Genomic DNA, 13,359 nt, shown 5'->3' with positions numbered 1-13,359 from the left:
TCGGGGCTGGCGTGGATTGTCGTCCGCGGGTAGAGAGCTAGTTAGTTTAGCTAGCTAAGCAACACGACGGCCAAGTCTTCACAGTTCTTCTTTCCGTGTTGTACCGGAGTCCGCTCACTATAGCAGGTACAATGTTTGACCCTCCGCACTTTACATCAAGAAGAACCCGGACTTTTCCAATCCAGCAAGTCCTCCAAGTGCATCTGCCGCAGAGCCGCACCTGCAGCTCTCCTGCTGCTCCTCGTCTCTCCTCACACCCAAACCTGGTTGCACCTCACCCACCTTACTCCCGCCCCCCAGCCAACTGGAAACAGGTAAACTGACAAGACGATTCAACGCCCAATCACAAGTTGTAAAAGAAACACGAAATGTCCCAGGGGTTACATATACATACACACATATATACATACATATATACATACATGCATGCATATGTGCGTGTGCGTGTGCGCGTGTGTGTGTGTGTGTGTGTGTGTGTGTGTGCGTGTGTGTGTATGCCTGCACGTATGCACATGTACATGCATGCGTGGAGGTAGGTATCCATACATGAGTGCAGGAATGCATGCAGGTGTGAATGTATGTATGTATGCATGTGTGTTTCAACGCTTGAATATGTGTGTGCATGTGTGTATACATGCACATGATTGTGTGAATTCATGCACACAGGCACACACACATGCGCATGCATGTATGCACACATGCAGCATGCACACACGCACAAACGCATTCATGCATACACACACCAATACACACACACGCATGCAAATGCATGTGCATGCACACAAGCACACACACTTGCATGCGCATGCATGTGCACCTATGCACTTAAACCTGCATGCATACATGCAGGCACTTTTGCACTCATGCATTGACGTTTGCACACTTGCATTCAAGCATGCACACATTCCTATATGCACACACGCATGCATACCGGCATGCATACACTTAGACATGCAGACTCGCAGGGTTAGGGTTAGCATGCGCACATACATATAGGCCTGCATGCACGTATGCACACATGCACGCATGTATGTTTGTATGTATTCATGAATGCAAGAATGCAATCATATATACATAAATATATATATATATATATACATACACACATGTATACACACACATCCATACCTAAACATATACATAGATATACAGTGATCCCTCGCTATAACGCGGTTTACTTTTCACGGTTTCGCTACTTCACGGATTTGCATCGTGCATTGTGTTCTGCATTATGATTGGCTAAAAATTCACTCCGCTTCTTCTGTACCTGTGCGTCAATAACGTAGTAGTTTAATACACGCATGCATGCATGCACACATGCATACACCCCTGAATGCACGTATGCATGCACGCACTCATTTATTCATGCATGCATTCATGTATGCATGCATGTCTTTAAAAATTCCACACATACAAACCAATATATATATACCCCCACACACACACACATACACACACACACACACGTATATATATATATATATACATATACATATAAACATGTATGCCCACATACCTACCAACAAATATACATAAATTTATAGACACAAATACATATATACAGTCTTCACTTTGTCAACAATTTTCGCCATACTTTATAATTTTTACTTTTTTTTCCAATTTGGTGACTTTTGGCATTTTTTGTTAAAATTATCATGAATATATGTACTGTGACATTTTGCTAACTTTTCACTTTTCCCAATATTTTTTACTTTGTCAACAATTTTTTCAATACTTTATGATTTTCACATTTTTTCCAATGTTAGTGACCTTTGACATTTTTGGTCAAATTTTCATGATTACATATTCTTCTCACATTCTGCCAATTTTTAAACTTTTCACAATACTTTTCACTTTGTCTTCTATTTTTGTCATACTTTAAAATGTTCACTTTTTTTCCAATTTGCTGAACTTTGACATTTTTTGTCAAAACTTTTCATGAATATAAATATTTTGACTTTTTCCCATTTTTTGTTTTTCCCAATAATTTTCACTTTGTCAACAATTTTTTCAATACTTTATTGTTTTCACGTTTTTTACAATTTCACTGACCTTTGCTATTTTTTGTCAATATTTTCATGAATATATTTTTCACATTTTTGCAATTTTACATTTTTCCCAATATTCTTCACTTTATCAACAATTTTCATCATACTTAATAATTTTCACATTTTTTCTAATGTTACTTATCTTTGACATTTTTTGTTAAAATTTCACGAATATATATAGTGTGACATTTTGCCAATTTTTCACTTTTCCTAATATTTTTCACTATGTCAACAATTTTTTCAATACTTTTTGGTTTTCACATTTTTTCAATGGTAAAGATAGAGGTAGCAAAGGCAAAACAAAGGGCTTATGATTACTTGTATGCTCGGTTGGATAGTAAGGAGGGTGAGAATGATCTATACAGGTTGGCGAAACAGAGAGATAAAGATGGAAAGGATGTCCAACAGGTCCGGGTGATTAAGGACAGAGAGGGAAATGTATTGACAGATGCTAGAGGAGTGATGGGAAGATGGAAAGAGTACTTTGAAGAGCTGATGAATGTGGAAAATGAAAGAGACGCAAGGGTAGATGAGGTGACTATTGTAGACCACAAAGTAGTACAAATTAGTAAAAGTGAAGTGAGGAAGGCATTGAAGAGGATGAAGAGTGGAAAAGCAGTTGGTCCTGATGATATACCTGTGGAGGTGTGGAAGTGTCTAGGAGAGGCAGCGGTAGATTTTCTGACTAGATTATTCAACAGGATCTTAGAGAGTGAGAAGATGCCTGAAGAATGGAGACAAAGTGTGATGGTGCCTATTTTTAAGAATAAAGGGGATGTGCAGAATTGTGGCAACGATAGAGGGATAAAGTTGATGAGCCATACAATGAAGTTATGGGAAAGAGTAGTGGAAACTAGACTGAGAGCAGAAGTCAGCATCTGTGAACAGCAGTATGGCTTTATGCCTAGAAAGAGTACTACAGATGCAGTATTTGCGTTGAGAATGCTAATAGAAAAGTACAGAGAAGGCCAGAGGGAGCTGCATTGTGTTTTTGTAGACCTAGAAAAATCATATGACAGGGTGCCAAGAGAGGAGCTCCGGTATTGTATGAGGAAGTCTGGAGTGGCAGAGAAGTATGTTAGACTGGTGCAGGACATGTATGCTAGCTGTGAGACACTGGGACGGTGTGCTGTAGGGGTAACAGAGAAGTTCAAGATGGAGGTGGGACTCCATCAGGGATCAGCTCTGAGCCCCTTCTTGTTTGCAATGGTGATGGATAGGCTGACAGATGAGGTTAGACAGGAATCCCCATGGACCATGATGTTTGCGGATGACATTGTGATCTGTAGTGAGAGCAGACAACAGGTAGAGGAAAATCTAGAGAGGTGGAGGTATGCTCTGGAAAGGAGAGGAATGAAAGTTAGTCGCAGCAAAACAGAATATATGTGTGTGAATGAGGGGAACTCGGGTGGAACGGTGAGGCTACAGGGAGTGGAGATCAAGAAGCTGGAGGATTTCAGGTACTTAGGGTCAACAGTCCAGAGCAACGGAGAGTGCGGAAAAGAGGTGAAGAGAAGGTCCAAGCAGGTTGGAATGGGTGGAGAAAAGTGTCAGGGGTACTATGTGATAGAAGACTTTCAGCCAGAATAAAAGGAAAGGTGTACAAGACAGTGGTGAGACCAGCGATGATGTATGGACTAGAAACTGTTCCAATGACCAAAAGACAGCAGGCAGAACTAGAGGTTGCAGAGATGAAGATGTTGAGGTTCTCTTTGGGAGTGACCAGGATGGATAGGATCAGGAATGAGTCTATCAGAGGGACGGTACATGTTCAATGTTTTGGAGAGAAGGTCAGAGAAGCCAGACTGAGATGGTTGGGTCATGGACAGAGGAGGGATAGAGAATATATTGGTAGACGGATGCTGGAATTGGAGCTGCCAGGCAAGAGGTCTGGAGGAAGACCAAAGAGAAGATTTATGGATGTCGTGAGAGAGGATATGAAGGTAGTTGGTGTGAGAGAGGAAGATACAGAGAATAAGGTTAGATGGAGAAAGTTAACTCGCTGTGGCGACCCCTGACGGGAAAAGCCGAAAGAAGAAGAGGACCAAATACTTTTCACTTTGTCTACAATTTTCGTCATACTTTATAGTTTTCAATTTTTTTCCAATTTGATGACTTTTGACATTTTTTTTTAAACTTATGAATATCTTTATTGTCACATTTCGCCAATTTTTCACTTTTCTCAATATTTTTCACTTTATCAACAATTTTCATCATACTTTATAATTTTAAATTTTTTTCCAATGTTACCGATCTTTGAACTTTTTTGTTAAAAATTTCACAAATATATATAGTGTGGCATTTTGCCAATTTTTCACTTTTCCCAATATTTTTCACTTTGTCAACAAATTTTCAATACTTTATGATTTTCACAGTTTTTCCAATGTTGGTGACCTTTGACATTTTTGGTCAAGTTTTCATGACTACATATATTTTTCACATTCTGCAAATTTTTAAACTTTTCCCAATATTTTTCACTTTGTCTACAATTTTCGTCATACTTTATAGTTTTCAATTTTTTTCCAATTTGATGACCTTTGACATTTTTTATTTAATTTATGAATATCCATACTGTCACATTTTGCCAATTTCTCACCTCTCCCAATATTTTTCACTTTATCAACAATTTTCATCATACTTTATAATTTTCAAATTTTTTCCAATGTTACTGATTTTTGACCTTTTTTGTTAAAAATTTCACAAATATATATAGTGTGGCATTTTGCCAATTTTTCACTTTTCCCAATATTTTTCACTTTGTCAACAATCTTTTCAATACTTTATGATTTTCATATTTTTTCCAATGTTAGTGACCTTTGACATTTTTGGTCAAATTTTCATGATTACATATTCTTCTCACATTCTGCCACTTTTTAAACTTTTCCCAATATTTTTCACTTTGTCAACAATTTTCGTCATACTTTTAGTTTAGTTTTCAAATTTTTTTCCAATTTATTGACTTTTGACATTTTTTGTCAAAACTTTTCATGAATATACATATTTTGACTTTTTTCCAATTTTTCCTTATTCCCAATACTTTTCACTTAGTCAACAATTTTTTCAATACTTTATTGTTTTCACATTTTTTACAATTTCACTGACCTTTGATATTTTATGTCATTATTTTCATGAATATATTTTTTAACATTTTTGCAATTTTTCCTTTTTCCCAATATTTTTCACTTTATCAATAATTTTCATCATACTTAATAATTTTCACATTTTTTCCAATGTTACTGATCTTTGACCTTTTTTGTTGAAAATTTCACGAATATATAGTGTGGCATTTTTCCAATTTTTCGTTTTTCCAAATATTTTTCACTCTGTCAACAATTTTCATCATACGCTATACTTTTTAAATTTCTTCCAATGTTACTGATCTTTGACATTTTTTGTCAAAATTTTCATGAATATCTATATCGTCCATATTTTTTCAATGCTTTGTGGTTTTAACATTTTTTTTCCAAATTGCTGGCCTTTGACATTTTTGTCAAAATATTTATGAAAATATATATATACATATATATATATATATATATATATGGTGACATTTAGCCAAATGTCGAGAGGATAGTTACCTGGACGGAGATCTGGAAAGCTGAGCCCCATCGCATCAAATTTCTTGTCCAGGCAGTGTATGATGTGCTGCCCAGTCCATCGAATCTGCATACTTGGGGCTTAGCAGAGTCGCCAGCCTGCCCATTGTGTTCTGAGAGAGGCACCTTAGAACACCTCCTAAGCTGCTGCACCACAGTATCAGGAGAAGGGCGCTACCGATGGAGGCATGACCAAGTCCTGAAGACCATCACTGAGGCACTCAGCACAGGGTTGGTTTTGGCAAAGCAGTTCCCCCCTGCCAAGAACTCCATTGGCTTTGTCAGGGCTGGGGAGCAGGCGGCCACAGCTAAAAGAACACCAGCAGGCATCCTGACATCTGCAAGAGACTGGCAGTTGCGAGTGGACCTTGGAAAAAAGCTTAAGTTCCCGAGCCATATTGCAACCACCACCCTCCGTCCTGACATTGTCCTTGTATCAGAGGCCACCAACTAAGTGATAATGCTGGAGTTGACTGTCCCATGGGAAGACCGCCTGGAAGAGGCTTTTGAGAGGAAGCTCTCCAAGTACACGGGACTGGTCAGGGAGTGCCAGCAAGCAGGATGGAGGGCAAAATGCCTTCCAGTGGAAGTGGGCTGCAGGGGCTTTGAGGCCCGGTCCTATGCCAGCGCTCTGGGTTGTCTGGGCATCGTCAGGCAGCATAAGAGAAGAGCCATCCGCAATACCACCGAAGCTGCAGAGAGGGCCTCAAGATGGCTGTGGCTCAAGAGAGGAGATCCATGGAGTCATGGTAGCTGGCATGCTAACTGGACACAAGCCGGGGTCTGATCAGCCCTGGTTGGGTCACCTGGATGAGGGTGTATGATGTTGAAAGACCCGAAACACCCAATGATCCCAGGAACATCACTGAGGATGTGTCCAGGTGCATTAGTATATGTATTTACACAGTGATAAAGTCCTTTTTCTTCTGTAATGTAATTAAAAAAAGAAAAATTACTTTTTCACAATATTCTAATATTTTGAGATAGGATTTTTGAGTGTTTATGAGATGGAGGCCATAATCAGCAATATTAGAATAATAAAAGGCTCGCAATATTTCAGTTGATTTGTAAAGAATCCAGAATGAATCTCTGGGCCTTTTTCTTATTAGTATACCTCGATTTCAATAAAAAACTGAAATTAACCTCAAGAGAATAATAGGAATAAATTAAAGGATCTTGTGTTAACCAGAATATTGGTAAGGGGTATAGAACACATCTCTGAAATGAACTTGTTGATTTATTTTTTTTCATTTTAAAATTAATAGCTATAGTAACATTTATGGTGTTATGGGTCATTTTCGACCCATATATATTTTCTTCAAGAAAATGCAAAAAAATGTCAGCGATATAACTTTAAAATAAACAAATTGAAACACAGAACAGGTCACAACACAAAATATCATGGGCCATCTTCTGGTCATTCGCTGGCAAGTGAAGGTGGCTGTCAGGTTGTCCACTCCTCCTTTGTTTTTATTATAGTCAAGGATAATTGTGGGCTTTTCGTCACTTCCTGACGACACAGCTGCAGCTTTATGAAGAGTAGACAGAAGTATCACATTCCATCTTCTTTTTGGACAATATGAGACAACAGTGGTGGTGTCTGTAAAAGCAAACCTGGAGGAAAGTTGAGCCCTGTCTTTCACCTGCACGATTTCAGCAGGCAACTCAGGTTTATTTTTCTTCACTGTGCCCACCATGGTAAGTTCTCTCTTGGAGTTCTTGTCCAAAGTCATAGGTGGCAAAAAAACATGTCAAGTGATATTGTGACCCTGCAGTCCAGTGGTCATGTCGAGGACCACACGTAGTCCTTCTTGAAGGACTTGAATCCTTCAACAGGACCAACCTCAGCACCAGTGACCTCATCAGACTCAGATGTGTCTGTGTCTTCTGGCTGGTTCTCCACATTGTCCTCTTCCTCAGAAACTTGCTCCTCTGCATCACTATGCTGATCTGTGACTTCTCACTCATTTTCTCCAAAAATGTAATCTCGAGCTTTGCTCAACATAAATCTTTTCATTTTTGTATAATGCAAATAGGAGATGTGCCCTCTGCAAGTCATATGAGTGAGGTGACCTGACGTGTTTGGACATGCTTATCTTTGTTTGTTTTTTTGCAGCAATCCTGGACAAATGAGCATCTCCAGAAGCTCACATGACTGGGGGAGGAGTTTGTTGTCATTGTGTTGGCTGACAATGCCTTTATGATTTAAATTTTGGCTCTAATTATTGCTTTGTAATCTTATTTTTATAACCGGGTCAAAACTGACCCTAACACTACAAATGACATAGTTTCAACTAGAGCATTTTATAATGCAGTGAAAAAAATGTTTTAGTTGGATTTTGTTGAAATCAAGGTTCCTGACAAAGTCAAAAAGCCTTGATGCAATAAAAAAAATTTAAGTGATTGTTTTATACATTTAAAAACTAAAACGGGTCGGTGGCGACCCGACCACAAGAGGAAGGTTAAAGCTGATTTAAGACATGGGTCGAAACCGACCCGTTAACACCGGGGATGCTACCAGAAAACTTTTATTACATTACATTACATTACACTACATTTGGCAGATGCTTTTAACCAAAGCGACTTACAATAGAGGACATAAGCACTGCAAATAATACTTGCAAATACAAGATGCACAAGAAATATACAGAACAGTAAGCTGGGGTTGGTTTTGTTTTTGTTTTTTTTTTAAAACAAAAACGTACACATACGTACACACACACACACACACACACACTGCATAGCCTAACTTGGTGCCTAAACTGATCTGGGGCAGCTCAAGCATCAGCGCAGTAAATAGTCCTGAAAGAGAAAAGTTTTTACCTGTTTCTTGAAGGTTGAGAGAGATGATGAAAACTAACACAGGAGGAAGGTTAATGGGAAACTGTGGATTCAGGGTTCGTCCATCAGTCTATTACAGGGCCGAGTATGAACATACAACCATTCACGCTGTTATTCACATCATATATAAACATACACCCGTCAGCTGTTATTCACATCATATATTACATTACATTACATTACATTTGGCAGACGCTCTTATCCAAAGCGACTTACAATAGAGGACATAAGCACTGCAAATAACACTTGCAAATACAAGATGCACAGGAAATATACAGAACAGTAAGCTTGGGTTAGTGAGTTTTTTTTTGTTTTTTTTTGACAAAGACGTCCTCAAACGTACACACACACACACACACACACACACATACACACACTGCATAGCCCAACTTGGTGCCTAACCTGATCTGGGGCAGCTCAAGCATCAGCGCAGTAAATATATAACCTTAAAACGTTCACGCTGTCGTTCACATCTTATTTAAACATAACAGAATGCAGACTCCGAAGCCTCCGGCCGAACTCACAGTCACAGGAGTCTCCAGGTTGCGGTTCACCCGTAGGGACGCGCGGCCTCGAACGCAGGGTAAAATCCCGTCGCACTTCCGGAAACCGGCAAACGAGACGCCGTGCGGCCGCCAGGAGGCGCAAACCGCTCGTGAACGTCTCTGCGCGCACACGCACTCCGCCGCACCTGTCCGGCTCCGCCCCCGGTGAGTCTCAGCCAATGGGATTCGAGCTGCGCCGCACGTTGGCGACTGTCTCAAACACACACGCGCACAGCCGGTCCGGACGCCGAGACTCACGAGCAGCTCCATCAGAGCGCGAGCCATGGCGGAGGGGGCCGAAGGCGAGGACGAGATCCAGTTCCTGCGGACCGTAAGTCCCTCCGGTCGCCCCGGTTCTCCGGTCCTTCCGGTCTCCTCCGCGCCGCTCCGCAACCTGCGGGCCGGCGCGACGCGGCGTGGCGCGGCGCTGCAGCTTTTCCTGCGGACGTGCGTGTGTGCGTGCGTGTTGCGCGCAGGGAGTTTACCGCAGTCAGCGTGACCTCCCCTGCCGGCGGCGGAGGACCGCAGGGCGGGGGAGCGGGAGCTGCGCCCGGCGGACCGGACCGGACCGGGGCGGAGGCGGAGAGCGGAGCAGCTGGTGGCCACGCGTGCGCAGGCGCGATTGTCTGCGTGTGTGTGCGTACGTGCGTAGATGCCTGTGTTTGCGTGCGCGCGTGCTGGGTGGATGCGGGGGGCGCAGTGCGGTGAAGCTGCTGCATCTGCTTTACTTCTGGACTCCCGCACCGGCAGCCTCCGCCGCGGCCACGGTTTTACCGGGCGTCGGTGCGCTGCCGTGCGCGGTCACTGACGTGTCCGCGGAGCGCTGCTGAGCGTTGCTTCTTGCTGGCCGGCGGGCCGACGGGCTGACGGGTGGGTGCCATCACGCCTGCGTGGAGAAGGTCCTGACAGCTGCTGTGACTGCGTGACTTTCCACTCGGGGACTCAAACCCACAACCGCACGCCAAAAGAGGATCTTTAGCAATCAAATGCAAAGATAGCGCTTTCTTTCATTGGTCTTTACAAAATATGGAAATCGGGTCAATGCTCGTCTTCACTGTTAACGTGGTAACATTAATGCCGATATTAAAGGACCGACCCTTCAGATATCATCATTGATATCATATTCTAATCGATCAGATATAAACAAACAACTAGAAATAACTGTCATCTCATAGTTTTACATTTCATCCGTGGTCTGCAGTTAATTCAGGAAGAAAATTTCTGCTTCCTATCAGTCGGTCAGAATTCCAGAAGGTGGATTAGACAGACAGGAGAAGCCCAGCAGGAAATGAGAAGAACGTCACTGCCATGGAGCTGCGATAGAAACCTCTGCAGTTCCAGAATGTCTGCTGTGTCTCAGCAAGTCGGCGTCATCCCTCAAGTCAGGGAGACGCGAGATAATTCAACAAACACATTTCCTGTGGGAAAACAAGCAAACAAACCAACAAAAACTTCCAATTGACCTGTAAAACTCAAAAGAATGGGCCCGAAGCAAGGCGTTTGCAGGGGACTGCCCAAATCAGGTGGACGTTTCTCAAACATTCCCAAGAAATGAATAAAATAGACTTTAAATGGACCTGAATTCAGACTCATCCTTGAAATAACTAAAAAGAAAGAATGAAATGACCAAAGAATCCACCGAGCAATGCCTGCTGATGAGCCAAATCTTCCCTTCTCACATGCACTTTCATGGTAAAAAGCAAAGGTGATGTAAGTGTTTGCAAGACGGAAGTGAAAGCTCAGCGGACAAGACAAAAGCGATGTTAGTCCAGACCCCACCCAGCGAGCTCTGCACCGCCCAGCCAGAAGATGACATGAACTTCCAGGCTCTGCGTGGAGGCGCCGTCCTCGTCCACGTCGTCGGTGCGACGCCGTCACGCAACCATGCGCCTCTATTTGCTCACGAGCTCCTTCCAGAGAGGGAAGAATCTGAACGGTCCGCTAAAAACATCTCTTCAGCAGGAGACAGAATCCTCTGCTCCTTGACTCTTTCTCCTTGAAAGAGTCAAGGAGCTTCCCTTCCAACAAAGATCTCCAGCCTTGTCCAGCTCCTCCTAGAGCCCCAAAGGAGGTCACATTATAATTGAAATGTTTGGCCGAGCGGTCCGACGCTCTCTGGCTCTGGAGCTCGGGTCCAAAGACAAGGCCGTGTCCCAACATCCGCCGTCCAAGGATCCGATGCTGCTCCGAGGCGCTTAGGATCGCAGCAGCCTTCAAACTGGAGGGAGATAATTGGTTCTTGTTGTTTTTTTTCACGAGAAGATAATTGAATCAAATTTGAACACAGTTGCCATTTTGTGTTTGTCTGAAGTAAAATAACAGTTTTGCGGTGGTATTGATTTCCAGATTCCTCATCACATTATTTGTGATGCAGTGTGAACTTCGTGGTTCGATTGAATGGCTTCCAGTGAAGGGCTATGTGATGGTTCTGGAACAAAGTCTGTTGATTTCCAGTATTCTGTTTTTTTTCCTTTTTGTTATCACAAACTTCTGTCCATATTCGGTGTAAACCTCTGCCATTTACCTTCACCGGTGTGAGAATAGAACCGGCCTTCATCGGCCTCAAGGAGCACAAGTTGTCCATTGCAACAAGATGTTGAAAAAAGAAATGACAACAAACAAACCGATTGGAATTACAAACAACGTCATGAGAGTCAGAGCAAAATGACCATCTTAGCAGGAGGAGGGAAAGCGTACGGTTTCTTCAGGTGGTTTGATGAAACAACATGAACCCGACAGTGAAAGAGTGACAAAGAATGTCACCTTGAAGAAAACATGTGAAGAAGTAAACCCTTGAAAACATAAATGTGAAAATATGAATAATAATGATAATAAATGTAAGAAAATGAACAATTATTGAATCATTAAACATATATATGTACATATATGTATGAAATGTAAATATATTTCATCAAATTCTGAAAATATGTAGAAACCAGAAACTATTTTGTTGACCAATTTTATAATAATAATAATAATAACAATAATAATATCAATAGGAATAATATCATTTTTGATAATAATAATCAGTATCTTGTTTGATTCTGTTCATAGCTTTTATGGCGAGAGCTTCTAGGCACAGCCAGGGTGTTGAGTGGATCCGGCTCGGTGTTCCCAGGATTGGGTTGCTGCTTTTTGCCGATGACGTGGTTCTGTTGGCTCCATCAGTCCATGATCTCCAGCTCTCTCTTACGGTTCGCAGCCGAATATGAAGCGCCGGTTAGAGGGCCGGCACCGTGGTGATCATCACCGTGTTTCTCAGCCGAAAATGGGTGGAGTGAAGGGGAAGAGGTCCTGCCCCACGTGGAGGAGTTCAGGTCTTTCTGGGTCTTGTTCACGAGTGAGGGACGGATGGAGCGGGAGATCGATCTGCAGATCGGTGCGGCGTCAGCAGCGATGCAGAATCTGCGCCGGTCTGTCCTGGTGAAGAAGAACTGAGCCAAAAGGCAAAGCTCTCAATTTACCAGGGGATCTACGTTCCTCCCCTCACCTGTGGTCACGAGCTGCGTGTTGTGACCGAAAAAACAAGATCGTGGATCCGAGCGGCTGGAATGAGTTTTCTCCGCAGGGTGTCCGAGCTCTCCCTCAGAGGAAGGGCGAGGAGCTCGGCCATCCAGGAAGCCTCTGAGCATAGTTGCTGCTCTTCTACGTGGAGACGAGTCAGATGAGGCGGCTCGGGCATCTGGTCAGGGTTCTTCTTGGATGCCTCCCTGCTGAGGTGTTCCAGGCACGTCCGACTAGGAGGAGGCCCCGGGGAAGAGCAGGGACGATGTCTTGAGGCTGGCCTCGGGACGCCTCGGGATCCCCCTGAAGACTTGGACAGGGTGTCCAGGCAGAGGGAGGTCCTGGCCTCTCTGCTTCAGCATCTGCCCCGGCGACCTCAACCCAGTAGAAGATGGGTGAATAATAGTAATAGTAATTGATAATAATATGCTGTAGTAATGACTCCAAATACTAGACGGTGCAGGCAGAACTTTTTATTATTTACTTTTTTCTCATGAGTCCCACGCTGTAGATAGAACCGGCTAAACAACCTCAAATGACCTCCTCGGTCTACATCTGTATCATCTTTCACAGTGAAGGTGGTGACCGCCCTGGTTTCTGTGGGATTGTTGCTGTGTTTGTACAGCAACGCTGTTTTTCGCAGTGTCGTCTCCAGCGAGGGTTGCTAGGCGCTGGCTCTCTCTTTTCTCTCTGCCAATACTGTTTGACTGTGATGAAGATGTAGTGCACCTCCAAATGTGAGTCATTTCAACTAATGAAGTATTAAATGGAGATGTGCTGTAGGTTCGGAGCCCAGGAAACGTTCCGCTGCCTGCCGGGCCTCGG

The 13,359-nt window shown here is 42.8% G+C and overlaps 1 protein-coding gene across 1 annotated transcript in view; it reads left to right on the top strand.

The window, feature by feature from the left end:
- Nucleotides 1–9,313: 9,313 nt before the first annotated feature.
- ryr2a (ryanodine receptor 2a (cardiac)) overlaps nucleotides 9,314–13,359 on the top strand; it is a 116,997-nt gene continuing 112,951 nt past the window's right edge. The window contains exon 1 of the mRNA XM_086140256.1: nucleotides 9,314–9,361. Within this exon, the coding sequence (XP_085996382.1) occupies nucleotides 9,314–9,361 (48 nt within the window). The remainder of the gene's footprint in view (nucleotides 9,362–13,359) is intronic.

Source organism: Fistularia commersonii, chromosome 33 (assembly GCF_037954325.1).
Source record: "Fistularia commersonii isolate RoL2024-O1a breed Wild chromosome 33, RoL_Fcom_v1.0, whole genome shotgun sequence".
NCBI classification, from domain to species: domain Eukaryota; kingdom Metazoa; phylum Chordata; class Actinopteri; order Syngnathiformes; family Fistulariidae; genus Fistularia; species Fistularia commersonii.
This window is presented reverse-complemented; position numbering and strand designations above follow the sequence as displayed.